The 26,855-nt window shown below is 40.8% G+C and overlaps 4 protein-coding genes across 10 annotated transcripts in view; 2 read left to right on the top strand and 2 right to left on the bottom strand.

The window, feature by feature from the left end:
• The first annotated feature begins 89 nt into the window (after positions 1-89).
• Positions 90-1,617, top strand: LOC135948639 (protein TEX261). The gene is made up of 6 exons (XM_065498012.1): positions 90-340; positions 467-546; positions 607-760; positions 979-1,046; positions 1,109-1,217; positions 1,285-1,617. The coding sequence occupies exons 1-6, from the start codon at positions 271-273 to the stop codon at positions 1,398-1,400; spliced, it is 597 nt and encodes a 198-aa protein (XP_065354084.1). The 5' UTR covers positions 90-270; the 3' UTR covers positions 1,401-1,617.
• Positions 1,609-7,028, bottom strand: Sec15 (exocyst complex component Sec15). Of its 3 annotated transcripts, none has more exons than XM_065498001.1 (16): positions 6,839-7,028; positions 5,265-5,430; positions 4,942-5,126; positions 4,792-4,893; positions 4,631-4,733; positions 4,366-4,575; positions 4,226-4,309; positions 3,929-4,096; positions 3,805-3,876; positions 3,612-3,746; positions 3,377-3,555; positions 3,131-3,322; positions 2,842-3,076; positions 2,487-2,628; positions 2,240-2,426; positions 1,609-1,947 (listed from the first exon to the last, which is right to left on the bottom strand). In XM_065498001.1, exons 1-16 carry the CDS (start codon positions 6,922-6,924, stop codon positions 1,821-1,823), a joined length of 2,373 nt encoding a protein of 790 aa, XP_065354073.1. In that variant the 5' UTR covers positions 6,925-7,028; the 3' UTR covers positions 1,609-1,820. The 3 variants fall into 3 exon arrangements, with proteins under 3 accessions (XP_065354073.1, XP_065354072.1, XP_065354074.1); XM_065498000.1 differs by lacking the exon at positions 6,839-7,028 and adding an exon at positions 6,324-6,515; XM_065498002.1 differs by lacking the exon at positions 6,839-7,028 and adding an exon at positions 5,518-5,655.
• Positions 7,029-7,123: 95 nt separating this feature from the next.
• On the top strand, positions 7,124-11,016 carry Bub3 (mitotic checkpoint protein Bub3). Its single transcript, XM_065498011.1, has 7 exons — positions 7,124-7,448; positions 7,513-7,582; positions 7,639-7,847; positions 7,906-8,007; positions 8,099-8,244; positions 9,457-9,596; positions 9,654-11,016. Exons 1-7 carry the CDS (start codon positions 7,251-7,253, stop codon positions 9,770-9,772), a joined length of 984 nt encoding a protein of 327 aa, XP_065354083.1. The 5' UTR covers positions 7,124-7,250; the 3' UTR covers positions 9,773-11,016.
• The window catches only part of LOC135948637 (uncharacterized protein ZK1073.1), a 44,103-nt gene continuing 27,399 nt past the window's right edge, over positions 10,152-26,855 (bottom strand). For all 5 annotated transcript variants that reach the window (XM_065498005.1, XM_065498010.1, XM_065498007.1 and 2 more), the window contains 6 exons: positions 17,096-17,213; positions 14,344-14,554; positions 14,203-14,274; positions 12,664-12,779; positions 12,446-12,608; positions 10,152-11,487 (listed from right to left, as the gene is read on the bottom strand). In XM_065498005.1, coding sequence (XP_065354077.1) covers positions 11,251-11,487; positions 12,446-12,608; positions 12,664-12,779; positions 14,203-14,274; positions 14,344-14,554; positions 17,096-17,213 — 917 coding nt within the window. In that variant the 3' untranslated portion in view covers positions 10,152-11,250. The remainder of the gene's footprint in view (positions 11,488-12,445; positions 12,609-12,663; positions 12,780-14,202; positions 14,275-14,343; positions 14,555-17,095; positions 17,214-26,855) is intronic.

The raw sequence follows: 26,855 nt of genomic DNA, 5'->3' as shown, positions 1-26,855 counted from the left end.
GCTGTCCTAGTCGCTCATTGGTTGAGATCTCAAAGCTAGCAAATGAGAATCCTCCCCTCTGCACAGCTGTTGAATTGTTGATGATGTGCGCCAGCCTCACCCACTTCTGCAAGTGGCCGTGAGTTAATAACATAAATATAGGGGGAAAATTTGGTCTGACTTTTGCCTACGTTTTTAAAACTAATATTTTTCATGGTGTAATGTTATTGAGAATATTTATTTAAACTCTTTTCGAACCCTTCGCACAACAAAGCAAAATAGCGGAACAAAATGTGGCCTATGTATCTTTTGAGCTGGTTTGCTATGATACTGCAAATCCTTTTCGTCACAATATCAGTTGGTAAGTTTAATATCATTTCACTCTGACTAATAAAAATTTATTTTGGCCTTTTGTGAAAATTTCTTAATTAATTTATGGTGTATGTATGAATAAATAATTTAATTTAAACGTACTCTATTTTCCCAGCTGCTGGACTGTACTATTTAGCAGAGTTAGTTGAGGAGTACACTAGCTTCACTAGAAAAGTGATCTGGTGGATGACCATGGTAATGTTATTATTGAGTTTAACACCATTGAATTATATAACTCTTGCAATTTATTTACAGGTCGTCTTGGGAATAAATGTAGTTTTCTTTTTATTTGAAGAATTGCCAAAATCAATGGTGATTTGCAATTTAATCACTCAAGTTGCTCATTTGTGCATCATCCAGACGTTTCCCTTTTTTGATGTGCTCTCTCCCTCTTTCATCACTTCAGTAGGTAAGGCTGTCAATAAAAATCATAATTATCTCTGAGAGAATGAATAATGTGATAAATTCATGATATTTAATCAAGCTTTATAAAAATACAATAACAAAGCATCTATTATTTTAAAAAAACTTGTGATATCACCAGAAAATATTCAAATTATCACTCAAGCCTCAGTTGATGGCAAATTGAAATTTTTAATGCCTTTTATGAATTCTCGTCTGTTATAGTGATGCTAGTCGTGAACCACTACTTTGCCTTTCAACACTTCTCTTCTCACTACTACACCTTTTCGGAGGTAAAATAAATCATGCAAACCTTACATTTTTTAATTAATTCGTTATTTTTTGTTGCAAATAGGTATTAGGATATTTCACGATTTGTCAGTGGCTTGTTCCATTCACTCTCTTCGTGTCTTTGTCTGCAAATGAAAATACTCTTCCAACAGTTTCCGAGTTTAGACATCAAGGTGAGGGAAGGTTTTTCCAAAAATAAATATGCTAATAATGTAAAATATGGTTTGAAATGCTCTTCAGATGATGATGTTGTCAGCAGCTATTTCTCAAGAAAGGGCAAAAAATACGGTTTGCTAGCTTTCTTCAATTTCGCTAAGGATTCTGTACTACCACAAAGAAACAAGAAAGGATACTGATCTCTCTGCCATGCTACAGAATCCAGCACTTCACCCTTAACTTATAGATTTTTATAAAACTCCTTTAACGCCAACGAATGAATTTACTAAAATGAGCTATGAACTTGAGGGATGAATAAACGTATGATGTGATTGCTTTTCCACCTAAAATGATTGTAAATCTAATTAAAATGCGTGCTTTAAATATTCTGAAAAATAAACTTGTAAATAATTATAATTTTCCTTTATTTTTCTATCATTTAACATACTCATTTTTATAACTGATCTGGTAAAAGGCACTTTAGAAAATAACTTCCTCAAAATAACAACATTGATTTAAACGTAATATCTGCTGTGTTAGTTATTGTGACACAAGAATATTTGCGACGCCTAAAATGCTTGTTAAACTTTGGTTTAGAGAACAAAATCATCAACAAAATTTCATGGCTGGGACGGCGCTGACGCAAGCTGGCGCAGTTGCTTCAGCACCGTCTCGAGAAGCTTCTTCTTGTCCCTCTCACTCTTCTTCAAAACAGCAAACACAGTCTTTTTGTCTGCCTCTCGCATTCTGCAAACAAAAATGAAAGTGAGTATAATTATACTAATTACACTTGTTATAAATCTAGACAATGTGAAATTAGAATTTCTCTTCACTTGCAAATTTATGAGATCAAAAAGTTTGAGATGTAGAACACGAAGTCTTAATATTCTGGATTATATTTGCATTAATTTTCAATTCAATTTTGAATGGAACTTTGAAAAAGATTTTAAAATGGGTATTCTGGCTGATGTGCAAACGCAAACACAGAATAATTAAAAAATCTAACAATTGTTGTTAAAGCACAAAATCAAAGACTCACTTTTCCAGCAGTATTATAGCATTGTTCGGATTCACATTTGGGTACTTGCTGGTCTCCTGACCATGGTCGTGGAAGTAGGTTGGCCAGTCCCAGGCCATCACAAGGTCAAGCAGCTGTCGGATTTCGGTGAAGTACTGCAGACAGGCGTCCTCATCCAGACCAGGCACAGGCACTAAAGCGGCAAACTCTGCAAAGGACATAACAGAACTGTTAGCTTAAAGCACTCGTTTCCTTTGCAGCAGCTTACGTTCGCACTGAATTATGTCCAAGTTTAGTTGAGAGAGAGCGCCGGTAGACACTTGTTTTACTTCCTCTTGGAGCAATAAATGCAGCAGTCCGTCAGCTAAATGTTTGCAAGCTGCTTTACACACTTTTTGTGAAACTTCAGCCTGAGGAACAGAAATGAATTAACATTTACTAGGTACTTCAAGATACATAAAATGGACTGGTATGGTAAGGACGTTTGGATTCATTGGAGCTGTTTTAAACATAAAAGCATTCCAAATTTATGTTAGAAAAATAGCGTTTTTGCTGGATAACAGTTTTTTTCTGACTTGATTAACTAGATCTCTAGACACCAATTCAAAGAGAATAACACTCACAGGCAAATCACTGAATGCTTGCAGAGTGCTTTGCAAAAAGGCAATCATGTCAGTGATGTGGCTTGAGGCGTGACCTTGCGGTTCGCCCAGCATCCAGTCATAATTCTCCAGCTCCATGAACTCATCTAACTTCTTTTGCAGCTTCTCAATGATCTGCTGCTCCGCATCAGCTCGGGCGACTCTGAACATGGCTGGAGGACCAGTTCTAGACACAAACTGCGCTTCGGCGTGAGCCCTGCAGGGTTGAAAAATTACAACAAACTGAACTTAACGCAGCAAAATGGTTTACCCTGTGATGTTTGCAACGAATTCTTCCAAGTAGATAGTTGCCTGCTCCAAATAGCCAGTGTCAAGAATAATTTGGACCATTTGCAAGAGACCAAGACCAGGTTTACGGAAACAAGATGATAGACAACCACTGAAAGTGCGGGTCAGGAGTAAATTTGTCGACTTCCTGATCATTTCGCAAACTTCCTCTTGACTGGTACAGTGGTTTAATTTTAATAAAGTGGGTCTGATTATCTTTTCAATTTACCTTAGATTCAAGTCATCAGAGAATTTCAAACAGGCGTAAATGAATTCTTTGACTTGCTGGTACACTTTTGGAACCATTGACGAAAATGGGAAAAGCTTGGGGAATGGTTTTTCTTGCAGAGAGTCATCCACAAATGGAAAATTGTTGACTACTGTATCAAACTCAGCACTGCTGTGCACCTGCATAAATCACAGAGATAAATAATTAAGACTGAATAGAGTTGAAATATACGCACTTCTATCGGCACAAAGTTTTCAACGTCTAGAATCTCTCTGAACACTTGGACCCATCGCTGCATCAAAACCTCATTGTAATGCTCCCTGATTTCGGCCAAGAGTTCCAGCAGTTGTCCAATGGGGTAACCATAATTCTGCAGAATATCTCAAAGTAATGAATATGCCGTCTTTGCATAAGAAGAAATTACTCACCCTAAGTGTATTGTTGAACATTGTGATCAAGTGTTTGATTTTTATCATCAACTGGGCGTCTGTGCAGTAAGCCTGAAAGAAGAACTTTGTTTATCAAAGAAGGAATTTTTGAATTTTAAATTACAGTGTGAGTCCGCAGAGCGTTGATGATGCTGGTGAGTGCTGTGGACCAGACTTCGTCCAGATAGCTTCTCGTGACTAGACCGTTTCCTGTGTTCAAAATGTGGTCCTCGATGACAAAAAAGCCGACAATGGCATGGATGTAGTTTTTGTACTCCCCAACGCTTTCATGCTGAAAGAAAAATAAACAATAAGTATTTCTGCATTTAGTAAAGACAATATAAGTCGAACCACTGATTTATTTCTCTACAAATGATTGGGAAAGTAAGAACAATTGTCAAGACCGAAAATTTAAACAAACCATATTAGTTGGCGGCTGAATGACCAACAACGCCTGCTTCTTCCTTTGTTTCCTGTAGTAGTCCTCGAAGGTATCTCTTAAGCCCTGGGAAGATCATAAGTTTTTATGTTTTGGTCGGGATAAATCAGATTGTGACTCACTAAGACAGAGTAAATGTGAAGGCACCTGTAGACCGGCGAAAAATCGATCATGTCTTGAGCACTCAATTCGTCGTCGCCATCGAAACTCGTGTCAAGCGAAATGCTCTTGAAATTCTCGGCATCACTGCTAAATGAACTCGGCGGCAGAGGCGCCTGACGCTTTTTCTTTCTCACCACAGCCACCAGGTCGCTAGCCAGCTGCTCTGTCGTCTGAAACATTTTTTTATTTCAGTAAAATCAAAACAATCCAGCTGTAAAATCTTACATGCTTCATGGCAACCTCTCCAATTTTAGGTGAGAGCTTTCTGATGTTCTCCAAAAAGTCTTTAAGCTCAGACATCGACGCGTCTTTTATGTTTTCACGCAGCCTGAAACAAAACAATGACGCAATGGAATTCCAATCATTTTAAAAACAATGAAACCCACTTTGGGATGCTCTCTCGCATTTGCTGAGAAAATCTGTAGTTGGCCACTCGAGGCAGGTACTGGTGCTCCAGCATTTCCAGCGTTTTCAGCGCAGGATAGTATCTGAAAACGACAATTAAAACACGAGCCAAGTGCAAGTCGTGAGGCAACCTTTTCTCCGCCATCTGTTTCTGCAGTTTGGCGTAAGTGGTGAGGACAGGTAGGCACAAAGAGAGGCTTTCGATGGCCGTCGCGATGTTGTGTTCCGTCTTCCTCGCCTTGCACAGCTGCTCGCCTTTGGCAGTCAAAGCCGCTGCGGAGGATAAGATCTCTTTGTTGATGCCCACAACTCCTTCCTGCGTGACACCGCAAAATTAACTCACTCGCATTAGTGACAAATAGTTGCTAGAGTGTGTCAAAACGGAACCAGAAAAGGTATAAAAATATTCCGCTTCAATTTTATTTTTTTGTAAATTTAACTTTCAAGAGCTCACATTAAGTTTCTGCGCCTGGGTGCGCACTTGCAGCAGCTCTCTGATCGCGTCGATGAAGCCCTGATAGTGGAAGTTGCACATTTTCTCGATGTCCTTGTCATGCGTTTTGATCCGCGCGTCCAGCTTCTCCATGAAGCTCCTGTGCTCGTCCCCATCATAAATGGCTCTGCAAATTGCGTCAGATCACGCGTTAATCATATAAAAATATGTTATCTATCTATCGTCAGGAAAGCGGGGATTAAATTGCCCTCACTCTATGTCGCAATCGGACAGAAACTCGGCAAAATACTTTTCCGCTGCCGACTCTTCCATGGTTGAAACCGAACTGTTCTCTCTTATCGGTGGTAACAAGTTTACGCTGTGGCTGCAGATAAAGCGCCACTAATTATGGGTGGAAATAGGTTTCGACGCGGTTAAGTGGGGGCCATCAGAAATAAACCATTATCCCTTCTTGAACCAGTTAAAATTAGCACACGCACTTTGCTTTACAGTTGTTGTTGGTAAAGCTAACATGTAGTATTATTGTGATGCTAAATTAATTAGATTCTACTTGTGATTAATGTTGCAAGAAATGTTCCAACACGATTTTTTTTTTATTAATTTCCACTAAAATTAATGGAAGCCAAAATTTAGCACCTATTATGACAAAGAAAAACACAAGTTTAATCTTTGAATTTAAGAAAATGGCTCTAATCTGTAAGGAAATTAATTCTGGACGGTTAATTTAATAGGTTAATTTAATTTTTCCTCGTAGAATTTTCACTATTATAGGTTACCGTTTTCCACACGGAGTAGAGCCAATATTTCGACCTAAATTTTATGTCTTTTTCTCCTTTTTTATAGTACAATTATTGTAACATTATGATTATCATACAATTCATATTAATTTGAAATGAAAGTAAATCAAATTGAACTAATTGAATAGGTAAATTTTGTAAATTACCGACAGATTTCTCATCTGGGAAATTTAATTTGTCTGAATTCGTTTCACATCATGTTACATCTACCAAATCAAAAGACACTAATTAAATTATACAAGGGATGAATTTTTCAGGCTACCTTATAACCAGACCAACGCTGCTGGTGTCATTAGACGTTTCTAACTCGTATAGTAAATGTTCATATCTTGAGTCAGAAGCTATCGAGTAAAAACTGGCAGATTCTGCGATTCTCTCTGACATTCCCAAAATGTATTTGATCCTTGTTTTTCTGACACAATTAGAACCAAACGACTTTTCCACGGGAATATTATTTCCCGACTGCGCAGAAGTGCAATATTTATCGAAAATCGAAGAAGTAGCACCAGCCATGCGTCAAACTTTCAAATATTTGGCGCCACTTTTGTGACCCTTGATGACCCAAGATAACGTTAGACAATAATCCTCCTTGTGCTGTCAATAAATGGGTAGATATAATTTAGGGATAATTACTGGGAGGTTAACATCCTCCAATCAAATTTCGTATCAAAATGTTGGAAAATCCTTCGCCCTCTCGCAGTTTAATCATCCCCCTGCTGTCAATTGTGTATGCAGTGGGCGGATGAATGACAGTTTCCGTGTAAACGTTAATTTTACCTGAAGGTTGGCCCCCAGTAGTCATCCGTGCTCTCAATCTCTTGCAGGATTTGGCCGTAGTGTTTTTTGTCCGAATCTGCATCCATGGCGACGAAAATGAAAAGAAAACTCAAAGAAAAAGCTACTGAAACTTGTTGAATGTCGTCAGAGTGCTGCCATGTTTGTTTTTGTTGATGGCTAAATGTAAAGAATTCGGCTTTTGCGATTGGTCCGCAGCAGCTCAAAATTCATCTTGGTCAGCCAATCGCTGAGCGAGCGGCGTGTGCTCGGGGTACCGCCAAAAGACACAAAAATACAGCTGGTTTCGGCAGAACGCGACCGCTATAAGTTCTTGCAGTCATTTTCGGAAAAATTTCGACTTATTCTGACTTGTATCCTAATTCTTCGAACCATTATTTAACACCAAATCACTATGGTTGAGAGTAGGACCGAGTTCAAGCTAAAAAATCCACCAGAAGATGGAATCTCATCCGTGCAATTTGGACCAAACGCAGCTAAATTCTTGCTGGTGTCCTCGTGGGATTGCACCGTCAGGCTTTACGATGTTGAGTCGACCACCATGAGGCTAAAATACGTTCACGCAATGCCTGTCCTGGACGTCTGCTTTCAGGTTTGCAAAAAAACTTGCATTTAATCGGTCATGTCGGAGATTAAAAATTAAAAACTTCTCGCAGGACGCAGTTCATTCTTTTAGTGGAGGCCTTGACCAGACCTTGAAAATGTTTGATCTCAACAGCAGTGGTGGTAAGAATCAATTGGAGATTATTAAGGGAGAGCTTAAAATCAATCTTGCCCAACAGAATCTGTGCTGGGCACTCACGACGGAGCCATCAGAACGGTTGACTATTGCTCAGAAATAAACGCAGTGGTCACAGGCAGCTGGGATCACACGATCAAAACGTGGGACCCTCGAGCGCCCAGATGCACAGGAACGTACCAGCAACAAGAAAGGGTGTACACTGCTAGTCTTTGTGGAGAACTCTTGGTCGTGGGAACCGCCGGCAGAAAGGTTTGTTCCTACGCCATTCAATGTAAGAATGTTGTTATTGACGGCCTGGTGGTTGCAGGTTCTTGTGTGGGATCTCAGGAATATGGGAGTGCCAACCCAGAGACGCGAATCCAGCCTTAAATATCAGACGAGGTGCATCAGATGCTTCCCTAATAAGCAGGTTGATATTACATCCTCCTCACGGACTTATTCACAAATCTCTTGTTAGACGTTAATATTGGAGCAACTATTGAATCGTTTAATTATTTTAGGGCTATGCGTTAAGCAGTATTGAAGGCAGAGTGGCCGTAGAGTACCTGGACGCCGACCCAGAAGTACAAAAGAAGAAGTATGCATTCAAATGCCATCGAATCAAAGAGAGTGGCATTGAGAAAATTTATCCAGTTAACGCCATCAGGTAAGATCTCCTGTAATTTAATGGAAGCTATATACCTATTTCTGGGGGGACACACTCGCTAAATGCTCAGTAATAAGAAAGATATAATGTAGGATATATTGTCCGTTTGGGCATTTTTACATGTCAAGTTAATTTAACTAGAGGTTAGTTGTGGTGATTCTTCCCAACCACTTTCATCCTGCTGGACGACGCAACAGCCAAATCGACACCTGCCGCGGCTGGCTGCTCTAAATTTAGCCAAATTACTATGTGGTGGTGACTGAGCATTTTTTCTGTGGCTGGCGCGGTTGACAAAATTTAAAAACTTTGACAGATCGTTCAATTTTTTCTCTCTGGCTGGCTTGAGACCGATGGTAACCAAGAGTCCAGGTTAATGAGTTGATGCGTAAAAGAGAAGTGTCCAAAATGCCTGAGTATGTTCAGATATGTGTCGGATCAGCTGTAGACGAGAAAGTGGTTGAGAATGAGTCAGCTGGGTGAGCGGAAGCGTCTGCCGAGTGATCAGACTGTCCAGGCTGTTCAGACTCCGTGTCCCAAACGGTGAAAGGTCAGCAGGTGTACAAGAAGTGTTGGTAGAAGGAATAGAGAGAGTGGTGGGTGGGCATTTTGGGATTGGTACGGCGGTGTCGAATTAGTGATCAGTCCGGGGCGATGGCTACAGTTGCCGGTCGAGGTTGTCCTGTTTCCAGAGTGTGACCAGTCAGTTGTAGGTCCAGTGCTCAAGTTGTCCAGGGCCAGCGGCCCGTCGACCGTCACGTTGGGGTCACTGGTTGTTGACGATTTAAACACGACAAGTAACTCAACTACTTCTTTATTTCACAAAGTCAACATGGGGTCTTGAATCTGGTGTTGGAACTTCCTGTCAAAATTTGAGTTTATTTTATTTATATTTTATTGCTTGTACTATTATTAATTGAGATGGAATTGGGTTTATATTTACTGTCAGAATATACATCACTTTTATTAACTAGGTGGAAAAGTAACTGGTCACTTGATTAGAATAATTAATTTAAGTCAATTAGGATAGAGTAAATTAAAATCGAATGTTCTGGAACTTGAGATTCTTGGAAAACGCCTGGAAGGTTCCAGTGCTAAGTAAATAATGATTTATAAATCATATGAATGATTAAAAATTGAAATTTCATGTGGAGTTACATTGAAGAACCTTAATAAAGACTATTTTGAAACTTATTTGTTTATTAAATTTGCCAGCTTCCACAACCAGTACAACACCTTTGCGACTGGAGGCTCTGACGGCTACGTGAACGTGTGGGACGGATTCAACAAGAAGCGCCTCTGCCAGTTCCATCCTTACCCAACGTCCGTCGCTTCCTTGTGTTTCAGCAGCGACGGTGAGAAATTTCAGTTTTTCCTTAAACTCCACTGAACGATTACCTGTCTACTTTTAGGCTCTGCACTCGCAATCGCGTGCTCCTACCTGTACGAACAAGAAGAGAAGGTGGAATCAACCTCAGATAACAACGTCTTCATCCGGTATGTCACCGACCAAGAAACCAAACCCAAGTAAACTCTTGTGCATTCGGAAGCGGGCAGCAAACATTTCAGGAGTCTCCATCCAGTTTAGTTTGTCTAGTTTTCCGTGCCTTGCAGCTTGCAACAGAAAAACACTCGATCGCAGACGCGTCTCTTTGTTTCAAAACTTCTTGTCTGTCCTGAATGTCTCAATGTGCAGTGTTTTAAATTAACTGTAAAATATGGATCATCGACTGACTTGATGCATTTTACCATCATTCAGAATTGAACTCTTTGTGCAACCAAACCTTTTGAAGGAGATTGAACGAATGACAAGAGCTCTCACATTAACAGCTTATTTCATTAGTTTGTCGTAATAAACATGCATAAGAATAAAAATCAAGTTGGTTTTCTTTCAAGTAAAAGACGATGACTCAGTGTTCAAAATACATTTTTATTGAACGAAATTATCTATGATCGATAGACATGTACAAGATATAGAATACATTATGTTAATATAATATTAGGACAATTAATAAAATGATTGCTTCCATCTTCCCTTTCATCTAACCTTTTTAGAATGATCAGGCACCTATAGGCTTGTTGAAAACTCGTGTCAATTTATTTATTTTTTTTTTCTTTTAATCAAGGAAGCTGAAAGGAAACGTACACTGACTGAGAAAGAGAAGTGGCTCTTTTTATTGTTACCCAAGTTAGTGCTGTGTGTGCTTTCAAAATGGTACTCTCGAATCAGAACTTTTTACTCATCTACGCGACATTCACAAAGATGGCCTGCTACATTTCTGCTTCCAAACACTGACACCAAAACATGTACAAAAGAAACAAACTGATGCCGCGAATTTTAATATATTTTACATGCGTGTAATTTACGTGTAGATTCTCTTTTTATATTTTTATAATCATATCAACAAGGTGCAAAATCAAGCCTCCGCAACAACTATGGTACTTCTTGCTCATAGTATTCAATACATACGGCAGCACTCTGCTACACAGTGCCGAACAATCGAATCCGACGCCTGCTTAGATTATACAATTTTATGTAACTCTTCTTTAAATCGTTTAAAAGCATCTGCGTTTAATACTCAACAACGACATTTACTCTGGGCGCGCTTTAAAGGTTAGCTATTTATAGATTCCTCTGTTACAATTTTTCCGACATTCTGTGGTAGCGTAATTTCTCGTGTAGGTACAATGTCTTTAAAATTAGAATAACACAAATAACCTCCTTCTATTATGCCCCTCTCATAATCATCATCAATTTTTACCCACTTCTATGATTCCCTTTCAATAAAAATAACTAGTCTATGAGTGTGTTTTGTTTAGCATAGACCACCGAAAACTTGACGCCAGTGTGTGTGTGTGTGTGTGTGTATTTGGTAGAATCATTTGCTTGGTGGTAGTGGTGAGTGTGTTTTTTCGTGTTTGGTTTGTGTGTGACTCAAATTGCCGGCTCCAACAAAAATCCAACTGCCGCAAACAAATTTTATCGCCCCCGTCTCAGCCACCGCGCACTTAGTCAGACTTGGGTAGCTGCGGCAGCGGACCTGGGGTGGTGATGGACAGCCGTCTGATGTTGGGTTTGTCGTACTCCTCCATGCTCATGCCACGGCTGAGGCGTCGGCTGCGGCCCTCGCCGTCCGCTGAGCTTCCAGAGAAGGTTCTTTGTCTCTCCACGCCAGGCATCGTGATCGAGGTCAGCAGGCCCTGCCCCTTGCAGAACAGCAGGATGCTCTGAGCCAACTTCTCAGGCTGTGAACCAAATACGCATTTTGTAAAAAAGAGAAAATGTAATTTGACTAATTGTAAGTAACACCGGAAATTTATTTTTGAAATAAATCATATTTTGGGAATCAAATTTGCATACGGGCATTTTTTTAATAAAATTCAAAATTTAAGTCTCTATTAAATTAGTTCAGCAAGAAATTCGATATCCGCCTATGGCATAAGTTGTTCAAAAGTATATCTTCCGGATATCCTGAAGGATATCAAATTTCTTGCTGGGAGGTCATTAATTATAAGAGATTAATAATAAATTTCAGGATTTAATCCTCGGGTGGATCGTGACTTTTCAAGGGTCAAGGGATGAAAGTGCAAGAAAAGTTTAGCCATCTCCCAAAATAATGAAATTATAAAAATTAAAAAATGGAAATAATTTGCCAGGAAGTTCATATTAAAGAGAGTTTTAGCAATAATTTACTGAAAAGGAATACGCAATTTTTTTGTTTTTGAATTTAATTATTATGTACTACAAAGCACCTTTACATTTTTTTATTTTTACTTGATTCTTAAAAATATGAAATGCTTTCTAAAGGCACAAAAATAGCCAAATGGAGCGATAAATAAAAACTTCGCAAACACAATAAATAATAATTGTTGGTTAATTTTCTCTTTGGTTAAAAAAAAATAAAATTCGGAATAATTCCTTATTTTCGAAAAAGCAAAACGGCAAATTGCAATTTAACAAATTAATATCCATCAACAATATTAATTGAAAGAATTACGAAAAAACTAATTTAAATTTGATTTAATATAAAAAAATTTCCTCGCTAGGAGATATTTCACTTGTAATTTCCCGGAGTGTGTTTGACGTAGGCGCAGGAACGTCAGCGCCTGCTTAGTCGAAAGACATATTTTCTGACGTGTGCCATAATGAAAAAATCGTGTAAATACGTGGGGACGACATGCATGTGTGCGGCATGAGACTCACAGCCTCGAGCATGACATCGCCGACGCGATCAATTTTGAGCAGGGTGGCCCTGCTCTTGTCCAACATCATGTGCAGCTTCTCGACTGCAGCGGCGAACGAGCCCCTCTCGCCAGTCACCAGCAGAACGTCGGCCTTGATGTTCTTGGCGGGCATGTCCTTGCGACTGCAATCACGTTTAATTAGCGCTAATTAGGTTTGCCGGGGGGGCTCTGGCGTACTTAAGGAACGAGTTGACGTAGAGCTTGAGATTCTTCGGGTTGATGGACTGACGGAGCCGGTTTTGGTACTCCTGGATCACCTTGTCTTTGTCGCTCTCGGTCGAGTTGTCCAGTTGCTGTGGGAATTGCAGTCAGATTAGCAATTTGTCGGCGAGAGGCGTTTGATGCTCGGAACAGAACAGAAATGATCTCATTGCATCACAGTGAAGAACGCTTTGTTTAATAGAGAGAGAAAAAAGTGTGAGAAGCAGAAAGGGTGTGTGAATATAAAAATGGTGAAAAATAATGGATTGTATTGATCGTGTGTTTTGTGAGAAAGGAGAGTAAAATTGTATATGTAGTATCGCGTAAAAAACTAAGAAGCTATAAATATTTGGCTAATATAAAGGCGTTTGTGGCAGCTCTAAAATCGAGAGATAGGCGCTGGATGGCTGAAAGCAAGGCGGATGACTATGAGCTTTATCTAAGCGGAAAATGAATGAACTCCATAATTTCGTCGTGGAACAAAAAGCTTTATTTACGCAAAAATTGTAATAAAAAATGCAGCTTGGGACGCACAGACAAAACAAAGGATTTAGCGAGTTCTTTTTTTCTAAAGGACTGTGCGCTTTTGCATTGTTGTTGCCACAAATAAAATTTTGATTTTTATGTTTGTTCAGTGTAGTTCAAAGACAAATTAATATTTTATTTCCATTTTAATAACTAATATATGAACATTGAAAGCATAAAATAATTGTTGTATTATGAAAAAAAGCACAGATGAGACGCAATGAGATGACAAATTTCCCAAATACACCCGTCAGAAATACAAAATTCACACGAGTCTAAGTAAAGCATTCAATAAAAAGTGCAAGTTGTGGTGCAATGCATTCGCATTCTCAAACACCGATCTCTATACTAACTAGGTCTAAGCACTTGTCGGCAGTTAGTCACTTTCGAAATATCTTTTGACAAATCTCTATGATCTAGAACACTGAGAGAGAGAGAGAGTAAAAAGTAAGTCAAACATGAAACAGATAAGTGACCATCGTCGCTTGGTAATTACCTCAAGTACCTGTCGTTGCAGTTGGCAAATAAATATCCAACCAATCAGAGTTTTAACATGGAATTAAGAGAAAACAACAACAATCACGTCACAATTAGATATCAAAAGATTAAATATGTAAAATCTCAGCATGGAAGCGAGATCAATTCGAAGGAGCTACAAATGTACAACATCAAAATTAATCGACTGGCAAAGTCAACAGAATCGTAAAATAGCGCCAACGCAAAATAATTAAAGAGATGGAGTCAAGAAACGAGAGTTGTGTAAAATAAAGCTCCATTAATAAGCACTAAAACATGCTCGGATCAAAATCAAATCTTTCCATGCAAAAATAAAAAATGCATATTGCTGTGCGAGTATTTCAAATCAACGAAATGATCAAAAATCAAAATGAAAACGACGACCACACAGTCAATTACTGAAACAGTAAGTTTCTCCATTAAGTTCAAAGGATTAATGGCCATCTTCAAGAGTGGCAGCAAAGGAGAACTCACGTGTCCAAATTTGTGGTAGACCAAGTAGTCCTCGGCGCTCTGGGACACCTGGCTGCTCTTCCAATTCATGAACTGAAATTTTTAGAAGAAAAAAGAAAAAATCAGCAAACACCGCAAATGGGCAGCCGGGTAGAAACGCACTTTGTCCTTGAAGTGGTCCATCACAGAAGCTGCTGAGCCGGTGCAGTTGATCAAGATGAGGCCGAGACACCGCGACGGGTGCGCGATGGCGAAGCGGGCCAGCGCGTTCGCGCCCGCACCCTCGCCGAGGCCGATCACATACTTGATGTGCAAATAGTCCAGCACCGTCACCAAATCCTCGCCCAGAGTGGCCATAGTCGGGAAGTTGAAACTGAGAGGAAAAGTCAGTTTTTATTTTCAAGTAAGCAGACAAAGAAATTTGTTTGTTTGGCACATGCAGCCGAAGTTAGGCGTGCGCGGTAACTAGAATCGATCTTTTTTAAATTTTAATATCTACGTCCAGCAGAGTTAATAATATATTACCCTGCAATTTAAAAAAAAGATCAGAGCCAGCTGAATGGCAACACTGGGGAGGATATTAGTTTTAAAGAGTAACTCACTTTTATTACACTTTGTAACTTTGGTCCATCAAAAATTTCTATACTCGTCTGTGCACAGAAAACCGACTATTATCATGGACAAAATAAATAAATAGCCAAAAAATGCGAGCAAGAAAAGAATTGATTTTTGCTGTAGTAAAATGTGCAATTTGATTCAAAATGACATTTTCACTACCCTACTTTTTGCCTCCAGTTGAGTCCAAAATTTAAAAACAAAAGTCTAATTGAATAATGAAATAATGCAAAAAAATACCTCTAATCTTTATTTATTTTTGCAAAAACAATGAATTTGTTACGAAAAAAGAGAAAAATGCCGTTTTGAATCTTTGAGAACGACTTAATATGTTGGCAAGAAAACCGACCTTGTCCAAAACACCGACTAAAAAATTTACTCCTTCGCCTAAATGATTCACTCGTAATTAGAAAAAAAATATTTGTCGCGTGCTGCACATTTTAAATAATTTAAATTATAGTTGACAACTTAATTATTAATAATAATAATAAATCATAGTAAATAATAAATAATAAATAATAGTAAATCAATTATATAGATTTTCCTGTTTCTCTGGTACTATTGCAATTACTAAAGAAATGACTAGAAGCACCTCTTTAAACTCTCAAAAGTGAACCCAGAGAATTTTAGTCAATCAAAGTTGAACAAAGCCTTTTTTAGCAGACACATGTGCATGAGCTCCACATTTATCCCATTATTCAATTTTGTAAAAATGAACTTGTCTTTTTTAGTGTAATAATAACAATTTATGAGTGAACTCTAAAATCCCTACTATCGTTCACTTCTTGATTGAGATACAAAAAACCGAAATATTTAGCAATGCTGAAAAGCTTCAGTTTTCCTTGCAAAAAGCCTGCCACTACAGCGACAAAACGGCTTCTTCTCTTGGCATTCCACCCTTTTCATTTAAGACAGAAAAAAATTGTTTGAGCAGGTCTGTAACCGTGTTACTTTCGTTTGTTATGCAGCAACAGGCAGCCAGCGGAATACAAAATACGCGTCTGCTTTGGCAGCGTGGCGCACGCGACCCTTGCTTGTTTAATTAGCAGCGTGAAATTGAATGCAGACCGGCGTATGAAGCGAATTTCTCTCTGAAAGCACCTTTTGTGCTTGATCCCGGCGCGTGTCGCGAGCGACGAAGGGCAGATTTGATTATGCGGGGCCGACCCGTCCGGCAGGTTCATTTTAGCAGGTGCGCGCAAAGAATTTTTTATATCCGCGGGTAGGCATTTCGCCGGTCAAAGGTGTGGCGCACGTTGCATACCTTTTTCCCGGGAGTTGGCCAAGACGTTGACTATTTGGTCAAGATAGAACGGTGGAACTTTGAGCGCCAACCTAGAGCACGAGGGCAAACTTTCATGCGATGAATTATTGAATAGCTGCGCTCAACTTCTCTCATTGTGCCCAGTTGGAAAAACAAACACGCGCTCTTTTATTTAATTGTCAGTTCTTTGGAAGAAAAGAACTTGACAGCTTGCAGTCCCGGATAAATAATTAACTCCACGAGAATAAAAATGCTGTTAACCTACAGGTGGCCGTTTCCTTTCAGAAATAATTGAAGAAATGAGAATGGCAATAATTATATTAATGAGCCAAAGAAGCCTGATTAATGTTTCTTTCAACACTTCAAACGCAGATTAAAATTAAATTAGGCCGTGGAAAAAAATCACTAATTTCTGACACACAGGTGATTTTTCGCTTAATAGAATTTCCCTGAGTTGGCATTATTTTTTGAGTGTGTGACGTACGAGGTTGACGGCACGTGAGTCGAGTGGTGCTGGGCTTGCCAAAAGAATATTAACGCCAATATTGGCGGTAGGTTATGGCCGGGCTGCAAGGAGGAAGCAAACACGGCAGAGACATCGTAACTTGAGGCCGAACAAAGCGGGAGTGAGCGGAAAAATTTAATCGCGCAGAGCGAACGACCCACGGCACGCGATGAAATTTCAACTCTGGCAAATACGGAATTTTATATATATAGCGGCGTGTGTCTGGAGTTTCGAGTGCTGCTCAAATATTGACCGGGCAAATAAATAAACAAATCGCCGACTGCCTGTTGAAAGCCGCTTTTCTGTCTGCAGCCTACCTAAGGGCGAGAATGTGTTGTGGTAAAAATAAAAACTAGAGTAAATGCCGAAAATGTTTTATCCTCCTTCATTTAAAATTGAAAAGGGCAGAGTTACAGAATAAATAAACTCTGCACATGCCGATAAAAAGACAACCGCAACGTGTGCGTAGTCTAACAATTAAGCGAGCAGAGTGCGTGCGGTGTGCGCTTCTCTTCCTTTATTTGACTTACTCTTTCGAGAGGTCCGGAGCATTGTCTTCTTGTCCGGGCACGTCAACGTGGATGAAAACGGAGCGCTCCTTGATCTCGCACATGCATGGGTGGCTCACAAAGTCGTGGAAGCTCGAGTCTGCGAACAAGAGGCGAAAACGGGTGGTCACAGCTAGCTATTAAATACATGCGTTTAGTCGGTGGAAATTTAATTAAAAGCAGCGCTCGCCGATTTGGCAGACAGATCCGACGGAACAAAGAATTCATTTCCATATCTCGGCGGGAGCTAGGCGGGTGACAAAGTTTTACGACTCGCATTGGCCGTGTTGAATGCGTCCCAGCTGCTTGATAATGTTTTATCGCCGCCGCAAGTGACGTTTTTACGGTCAAAACACTTCTTCTCGCATCTCTGAATGCTTCCCCATGTCAGCTGGACTAATTTAAAGGCCATTCATACTGACATTAGTGAACATGGGATTATTTGGAAACGGCGCGGCAATAAAAGTGTCCGCGATCTAGTGAAAAATTGGCCATCGATTCCCTCCGGCGATGCAAGGACATCATCTGATTCGCGACGTTGGATAATCGCTTTATAATCGCAAAATTGAATCTCAAATTTTATGCTTCAATTTATTTTTAATTTGATCAAGATGGAAGAGTCAGGTTCATTGCCACAGAGGAGACACATTCTTTTTAACAAAATATGTGAAGTTTTGATTTAATATTTTTTTAAATTCCGGATATAGGAATTGATCAAATGTACACCAAATTTTGCAATCAATTCTGCCTGTTTCAAGGGTAAAGAACAAAACTTCAACAATTAAAGTTTAGTAAAGATATGCTCTTATAAAAAACCTAGCGAAACAAAAATAATTAATCCACAAAATATTGAGACGAACGTTTTTAAGTAAAATTATTTGCTGAAACAAATTGTGCACCATTATGTAAAAATCAGCTCGAACCAAAATTCACGAGTGTTTGCGAGGAAAGTCATCGGTTTAGCGGTCCTGGCTGCTCTGGTTTAATCAAACACGTAACACCCGGGAAAAGGATCGGCACGTGGATGAGCTAATTTTCGACGATCGAGGAGTGCGGCGGCGAAAACGACTCCCCCATCATCTCCAAACACGGGCAGAAATGCTAATTTAAAGAGCTGAAAATGCACCCCTTTCAGAGATCCAAAATGTTTTGTTTTTTTGGTGGTTCAAAATATGTTAAAAAAGCTTTTTCCCATTGTCAAACTCGTTTAGTGCCTCGAGATATTCCCTGTGCGCGAGTAAATTGCAAGCGGAAACTTTCTACCGCTTCAGAAATGAATTGTGCGCCCACGAGTGGAGCAGAGACTGTATATATTTAAATTTCAAATTCGCCCCAGCCGCTAACGCACCTCCTGCGTTGCGTGGAAAAAATGTTAGCTTGCACTAGAACGGTCCGCTGGGCAGCGGGGGAAAAAGAAAAAAAGAAAGAAAGAAACGCCGCACCAAATGAAATAATCTGCTCTAGCGCGTGATGCCGAGAGCTTTTTCTTTCAGCGCGCTTTCACTTCCGGCTCACGAGCTGCCTCTTCTAATACTATATAAAAGAGGAACACCTTTTGGGTTCTTTTTTTGGTTTGACCAAAGCAAACAAAGGCGGTGCCCGTTATGAGGTGACTTTTGTAAAGGGAATAATATTTGGAAAGAAATCTTAACTCACCGCAAAAATTGAAAGGCTTCCACGGGTTGTTAGAATTTGAAAAAAGCAATTGAACAGTGGTATGAATTACAATTTGAATTTTTTTGGGAAAAATATAATGAGGTACAGCGGGGGCCAGATTTGTGCGACGCGCAGGTACGGCGTCCAGTGGAATATGGCGCGAAAAAACGGTCACGTAAAAATACGCGAAAAGAACCAAGTTTTGGTCAAGATTGTGACATAATTTGCATTACTTGTACTAATTGTGTCTTTTGGATCGTAAAAACAAACTCTTGACACTCGTACTCGAATCTACAGAGAGCTTTTTGTTTCCCACATTCAGACGCCATCTTGGATCTGCGCCGTGGGAACCAATTCTATCGCACATCTGGACCCCGCTGATGAGGTAATTTTTGCAGTGTTTTAAAAATTTACAAGAATAATCATTTTTAGCGCGATAGTTTGTTTAGAAATACTAAAACTGTGCCTCCTCTGTAGGTAAAAGAGATTAATATTTTAATCTCTAGGATCAGGCAAACACAAAGATCAGCGAATCACAATGCAAAAATCGTTTAAATCGTAAGTCAAAAGATTCCACCTTGAAGCATTTAGAATATAATGAAATCAAAACAATCAAAATCTGAATTTTATACAATCATTTGACCCTTCATTCATTCATTTGGATTAAGTGTAGTAGTGTGGAAAGCTCCTATCAAGCACAGGATTGGGCATGTCATTTTGCAATAATTATTGTTCCTAATTTACTTTGTGGAAACCCGAACTGGGTGGACTCCATTTCAATCGAGGCTGAAAGGGATCTTTTAGGATAATGGCGGATGCGCTAATCCGCCGGAATTATAATGGCATGACCTGCTTTTGCAGGATCTATTTATCGGAGCTGAAACCGGCGGCGGCACGTTCTGATGACTCTGCAGGATCAGCCAGCCAGCCACCGAGTAATTAGGATTACCATCATAATTAGAGGCCTGCTCGGATTTCATTGTGTGCGAGGAAAAACAATTCAATTGCCCTCATCGTGTCTAAAATTCGCAGCGCAGGCCAATCAAGACATTTCGCAGGTCAGCAGACGTGCAGCGAAAGGTCACGCGATTCGTTGCGAGTGGCCTTTGCAGGTTCTCGGCGATAAATTTTCATCTTTCTCGAAGCGAAAGAGCGCCTTGGGAGGGCGTGTGCGAAATAATTTATTTTTCGGAAACTTCATTGCTCTTCATTCGCGAAAAGTGCGGCCGGCGCGTCTGGCAGCGGCAACAGCGCCCTCGAGGTTGTTCCAGCGCGAGTAAATTCGGCGAAACATCGGTCCCCCAGATAAATCAGGGCGCGGCCTTATCATAATATATTAGACTCGAGCACCTGCTCCTCCAATTTGCAATAAGTTTCGCAGGGGGGAAAGGCGGACGCGTGAGTCGTCGTGCGAGGCGAATAATTTTTTTTCTTCTTTATTTAGGTCCGTCGGCCAGCTCACGTGATTCTCATCGCTCACAAGAGCAGAGCAGGGACGAGAGAGAGAGAGAAAAAAGCAACGAGTCTCCAGCTCGCTCCTGCTCGCGGGGGACGAGGCGGTCGGTCGAAGAGCAGGCAAGCTGGAATTCGCACCCTCCACTCCGAATCTCGGTCTGCACGAAATGAATTCTTGCTTTTGCCATCGATTCAGAACACACGCTTCGTTAGCACACTCCCACGAGCCAGCTTTGTGTATTGGTTTGCACCGAGAGTCGTGTGAACATTTTTTTGTCACCGCCAACTGTTGGGCGCGAGCACTTTCCCAATAAACGAGAGGAAAAAATCGAAGCCAGAGCAGGAATAATTCACGACCCTTGACAGATCCGGGCTAAATTTAACTCTTTGAGCAAAAACACGATACTTAAAGACTCGCCACTTCAAGTGCGTTGCAAAAGTTGGGTCGTAATTTTGCATCTAGCCGAGATAATTTTTTAGTACCGGCAGAGTAAAGATGGTGTTCTCGTAAAAGGAGGAGCGCGTAGATGCGTAGAATTAAAAGGCTTCCTCGTCGGCCAGAGTAGATTTCTTTGATTCACTTTGAAAACTTGGTCTTCAGCCTGCCTTACAGTTAGAAGCAGATTCGTGGCGTGTGTTAAGCGCACCTGTGCACTCGGGAATGAGACACGCCATCTCCAAGGAGTGAGAGTGTGTACACACAAACAAAATAGAGTACGCGAAACACACCCCTTTGATGGCGGAAACGCTCCTTTGAAGCAATTCCCAGAGAAATTGCTTGATTCCACTACTTGTCGGCGGCGAATTTAATGGGCAAACAAACTTGGCAAAGTTTGCTCTGCCGCCAGACGCGGGTACTTGCACAAGACAATAATATACGTCCCGGAGAGCAAGGACCGGCGACTTTAAATGATCAATTATTCAGAACAAGGAAATGAGTCCCCCTTGAAAAGATAATCGGCGTGATCCCTGGCAGCAGCGTTGATCGACAAAGGCTTGTATTAAAAAATGAGCCAAGCCCCCAATCGCTGGGGACCGATTATTGTTTGCCCTTTCTTTTTTTTTCTTTCGCTCTCGCACCGACGAAATTGGATTTGCCCCACAAAAGGCGCTGCATTAGGGCGGGCGGGCGGCGGACGTGGCGCCGCCGAATTTCTCTGAAACGAAACGGCAATAAATAAATGACGAGCTGCAAAAGAGAGAGACGGAGAGGGAGGGCGAATTATCACAACGGCCGGTGCTTTCGAAACGAAGCCAAACAATGCCGGCGGAGCAACGAGGGAACTATTTTAATACACCACAATCGGCGTTGATGCACCCTGTAACAAAGCCTCGAAACGAGTCCAAAAATTTTGAAATCGTGGCTTGTTTTTCTTGGCAGCTCCAATTTGTTTCAGAACCAGAGAGGACGCGAGGCTTACAAAGTTTCTAGATTTACATTTTATCATTTCAGAAGAAAACAAATTAGTTTCTTTGTTGCAAGTTCTATGTACTGTTCAGGGTTTAAAAAGTTTCAAAATATGTTAACTGTAGGATGTTTCAGAATCAGAAACTCTTCAAATGCAACAATACTCTTTTTATGTGGTTCTTCCATACTTGCAATAACAATAAGAGATTGAAGCCAAGCAGACGTACAAACTGACTTGCTTCACGGCATATTTTGACACAAAGAACGTCTGCAGTTCACATTATTTGTCGTTTCTGCATTGATAATTCTTATAAAAAAAACACCGCTTTTCGTGCAATGTTGCCGATGAGTGAATGAGCAAGAGAAGCCGAGCCAAAGCAGAGCAGCGTGTTTTTCTTCTCTTAAAAATAATGACCCATTGTGCTGAGCGCTGAGCAGGAGGCGAGCGCCAAGAGAGAGAGAAAAAGAGGATGGTATTATTTTATTCAGGTCTGCAATAATACAGCTGCAGCTAGACAATAAACTTTTCCAGGCCAAGGAAAGTGGTTTTATTGCAACATCAAATGAAACTTTGAAAGCAATGCTGCGCACACACGGAGAGAGAGAGAGAGAGAGAGAGAGAGACCCGGTGTTCATTGCCTGCGAGACGTTTTGAATCCTTGAAGCGAAAAATGGAATTCTCAGCCGGCAGCAATTCGCGAAAGCGCCAACTTTACAACGATGACTCCCCTCAACTTTTGTACTCTCGTGATTAACTCGATAAACCACGCTCGCGTCGGATGCCTGATTGGCCTGCTTGCTTCCTCTCGCACCGACCGACTGTTGTTATAGTAATCCGATTCCCAAGGTGCTCCTTATAATTCAAGCTATTGATTACGCAGCTCCCGCACACACACATACGTCAACCCTTGCTCGGCTCAATTAGGGCCACGTCCAAATAAGCAGCACCGTATTCAAATTTCCGGACGGGATTAACTCTGTGGTAATTCCTTGGAAGTTCGTGTGTAACAGATGCTTTCATGTCAAACCACTATTGCATGCAAATGAGCAGAACAATTGCGTTGTCTCGCTTAAATTAATCTGCAGTTTGGTTTATTATTAACAATGTGGGTCAGTCGGCGCCCGGAACAATAAGCTTGAATGGATTTAAATTAGGTCTCTTGATTAAAATTATTTTGGATCGAGACTGGTGAGCCTCTACCTAAGTCATCACCAAGTAACGAGCCACCTGCGCCAAATTTCAGCATGATAACGAAATAACACGGGCTCAGAAGCCTCCAAGTACAGAAAGAGACCACCAGTACCGAGCAGTAGACAATCTTCCCATGCTGGAGAGGTGCAAATAACCAGCAGGTAGCGAGTCAGACTGCTTTTGCAACCCTCCAAATGGACAGGGGCAATTAAGCGAGTCAAATGGGATGCATATCCATCCCGCATCGCTCGCAGATTCGCGCAATGTGCTTAATTTTGAGATTTCTCCTTCGCAAACAGCTATTTTGATATTCCATCTATACGAGAGGCGTCCATTATGCGTCCTCTCATCAGGCCGCGGATGTTTCCGTTGCGCTTAGTTTTGACTGTTGCCGCCGTGAATAAATCAGCATACCATTACTTCGGGTGGTTCGTGTCAGCTTAAGTCCGCGCTAATGCAGCCCGAGCGGCGGGCTCTTGTTTTGTTTTGCGATCCGGCACCGACCCTACTTGCGCGCGCGACGTGTGTATTTGTCATCCGGCATGACATCTGGCAGAGCAAAAGACGCCTGTCATACGTGGCGCAGACGAAGAGCACGCGTTTCGCCCATTTTTTTAGCCCACTGGGTGTGCATGTCCAGGCCGCTCGATTTTCTTGTGCGCGCCCCTAAACTAAAGAGATATCCGCTGCCGGCGACGTTCAACGAACTGCTTGCTGTCAATGGCATGCGCGAGTCGCGTGTCAAAACAGGGAAATTGATACAAGGACAAATTCTTTATTGAGAATTGATTCGAAGACAAGACCGGAAAATTATTCTCCGTTCTACCGGAGGAATTGGAAAAGTATTAACAACTCAACTATAGGCCAAAATGTGACTTCAGAATCTTTATTAAATCCACGTTTCCGGAAGCGAGGCAGCCTTTGGGCACTTTATTTAAAACATTTGGGTTTCCTTGTGCCACACTTTTCCAAGCCAAACAAAGAAACTTCAAATAACACACAGGTTGTTAAATAGTGCCTACGTTTTTCAGAGCCTGAATAGAAACGAGTCTCTTTTTGAAAAAGTTTCGGGGTGCACCCACACCCCACACCCGCGCGGCCGAGGCCGAAACGGCAGCAGCTCTCAGCTTGATAGGGCAGCCTTTTTGTTATTGTTGACATGTAAGGGCAGGCAAGGCAGGCGGGATAAAAAGCGGGCGAGTGACGTCAGCCGACTGTATTCACGGGGGCTGGTCCCCTATCCATCCATCACGACTCAATACACCAGGCAGCCCAGGCGCGCGAGGCCAGGTGTAAGACCTAAGACGGTGACGTCACGAGGGGACGTCGGTTTTCCCGCCACAGTCCCGCGGGTGCACTGACGGTGGCTTCTTTATTTATTTAATTCGTCAAAAATGGCCACATAAAATATTCACGTGGTGTTGCTAAAGCATTGTTTTGCTTTTTATATAAAAGCGCGGTTTGCAGCGGCGGTAAAGCTCTCACCCGGCAGAATGATGAGGTTTGAGAGGCTTTGCCCGGCCGCGTGATTTAGCATATTACGCAGGCTAATCTCTAGTGAATCGCCACTAGCAAATGTATTTTGAACAAAGCGTGTGAGAGAAGAAAAAAAACGACTTTTAAAACTGTGCTCCCACGCCAGCAGGGGAAAACATTCAACACATTACACTCAGTTGGGCTTTTGGGACTTTTGAATAAAAGAGGCGTAAAGAGACAGATAAAATCCGTTCATTCGCGGGTTTCACACCCCGAAAATGTTATTTTTTAAGCGGATTTCCGGGGAAAATGATGCAGATTAACTGATTTTTGAAAGAGGGAGAGTAAGTATTTATTTCACCGCCCAATAATAAGCACTATTCATCAATGTGAGGCATATTTTGGCTAAATTTAGAATATCTGTCATTATCTTTTGCGTTGTTTTTGTTAGCATTAAATGATTGATTGTAGGCGGAGCTAATTGAGCAAGAAATTTGTGTTGACAGGCTGGAAATTGTGATACATCAAATGATGAGATCGATAAATTCGTTAGTGGTTAATTATGATGCTTGAAAACGTAATTCAATTGTTCTACATTCCTGTCGTGGTGATCAAAGACAAGTATTTGGATATCTGTATAAGAACTGAAGATTTGATTTATCTAAATTGAAAAAAGGGCAGTCAAAATTACGTTATCTAAAATAGAAAACAAAAATAGTCAAATATATTATACCATTTTATCTTTTTCATTTAATATAGATCAAAATTTTATATTAAAAAAATTAGAATTTTTTTATTTTTATTGTGCCTTTCTTTAATATCTTAAACGCATATTACAGAAAACTTTATATTTAAATTTTAAAGCAATTAATTTTATTTTTTTAAACTGAGAACAAATAAAAATACGTCCCCCATCAAGCATAAGAATAATATTGAATACAATTATAATGTATTAGCATAGAGGCAACTGATCTTTGGCGATTAACTAGTCAAAATAAAATATGTGTCTAACAAAACAAATAAGAGCATCGATTATATTCTGTCTTTAAAAATCTTTGCTTGTGGAAAAAAGACCAGATCGATAGCCATTTATTGAGCAACCCTAACATTTAAGCCTCTTTTACTGACTTGATGGCGAAAACGCATATTCAATATTGGTTCAATAAACGATTCAGCGTCAAAGCTGAATTACACGGAAAGGTGGATCATGTATGTGCGAGGGAGAAAAAGCCGAGAGTACCGTTTCTGTCGCCCACGTGAGGGCATTCGCAACTTGGGGAAAAAGTTAGTGCGTGACACAGCAGCACAACAGGAGCCATAATATATATACCACAGGTCGAGCGAGAGAGCGAGCGATTCCCAATGCCGTATCACGCGCACTCGAGCGCAGACAGCCTAAGCAAACACGCCCGGCCCTTTCGGCGCCGAGTATCAATACGCGCGCGCGACGACTGTTTTCGGTATCAATCATCGCGGAAGTCGTCAGGTGATTGATCACCGTGGACTTCGCATAGGGGAGGGGGCTGCCGAATGGGGGGCGGCGAGGCAGCGCATCCCAATTAAATTGCCGAACCGAGGGTCCCAGAGGGCTGCTGGCTGCGCCGGTAACTCGTCAACTCGAGGCCAACAAGCAAAGTCACCCGACACCGCGTGCAGGAAGCCCGACTCGACCCCGCACGCACCGCGGTCGCGCAATTGATCATTCGTCAGCGCGGTTAATTTCCTCCTCGCTCTTTGCTTAATTGCGCGTCAAGATTTCGTCGGCAAACATTAGACCGTGTCGGCGAATTTTATACTGCTGCTCTAAACAAGACAGTAAACGAGGACTAACTAACCTCTTCGCTCATTATCTCGGTAAAATTGTTTGTTTACCTGCTCTGACTTGTATACGTAATGAAAAGCAAACAACAATGCAACATCGCATTTCTGTATTCAACACATTCACTAAGAAGTACATAAACATTTCTCCCTTGTTAATGCCCTAGGAATTTCGGATCTTTTTGTAGCAGTTTTTAATACTTTTGTTTCAAGATCTTTACTCACACAACTCAAAATACATTTTTATGTGTCATCTGTGTGTGGGACGTATCTCTCGAGTGACATTGCTGTTTAAAAAGATCACATTTTTGTTAGGAACACAGTTGAAAAAGTAATCAAACTTTGCCGCAACCTTCTCCTGAAATTTCTGTGCAGCCCGAGGAACTTTTTCTCAACAATAGAGGATAATAGGGTTTGCATAAAATAGCATTTTTAGGAAAACCTTTCTACGTTGCAAAAACTAATTTGAGGGGTTTACTGCAATTTTAGGGAATTTATTGAATCGTACAGCAGATCATAAATATTTTAAGTTGGATGGCTAAATTTAATCTAGAAAAATCAAATATGTATTATAGTGCCAATTATTTCACAAAATGATGGTTTTTACTGAAATTCAATAGTTTTTCACATTAGTTGTCTCATTTCGCGCAAAATACGACTTTTCCTGCATCAAATTCGAATTAAAAACGAGGAAAATGCGGAAACTCCGAACATTGTCAAGTTTTTCTGGCTGATTT

Source organism: Cloeon dipterum, chromosome 1 (genome assembly GCF_949628265.1).
Source record: "Cloeon dipterum chromosome 1, ieCloDipt1.1, whole genome shotgun sequence".
NCBI classification, from domain to species: domain Eukaryota; kingdom Metazoa; phylum Arthropoda; class Insecta; order Ephemeroptera; family Baetidae; genus Cloeon; species Cloeon dipterum.
Note: the sequence above shows the minus strand (reverse complement) of the source record. Positions and strands in the feature narration are given on the sequence as shown.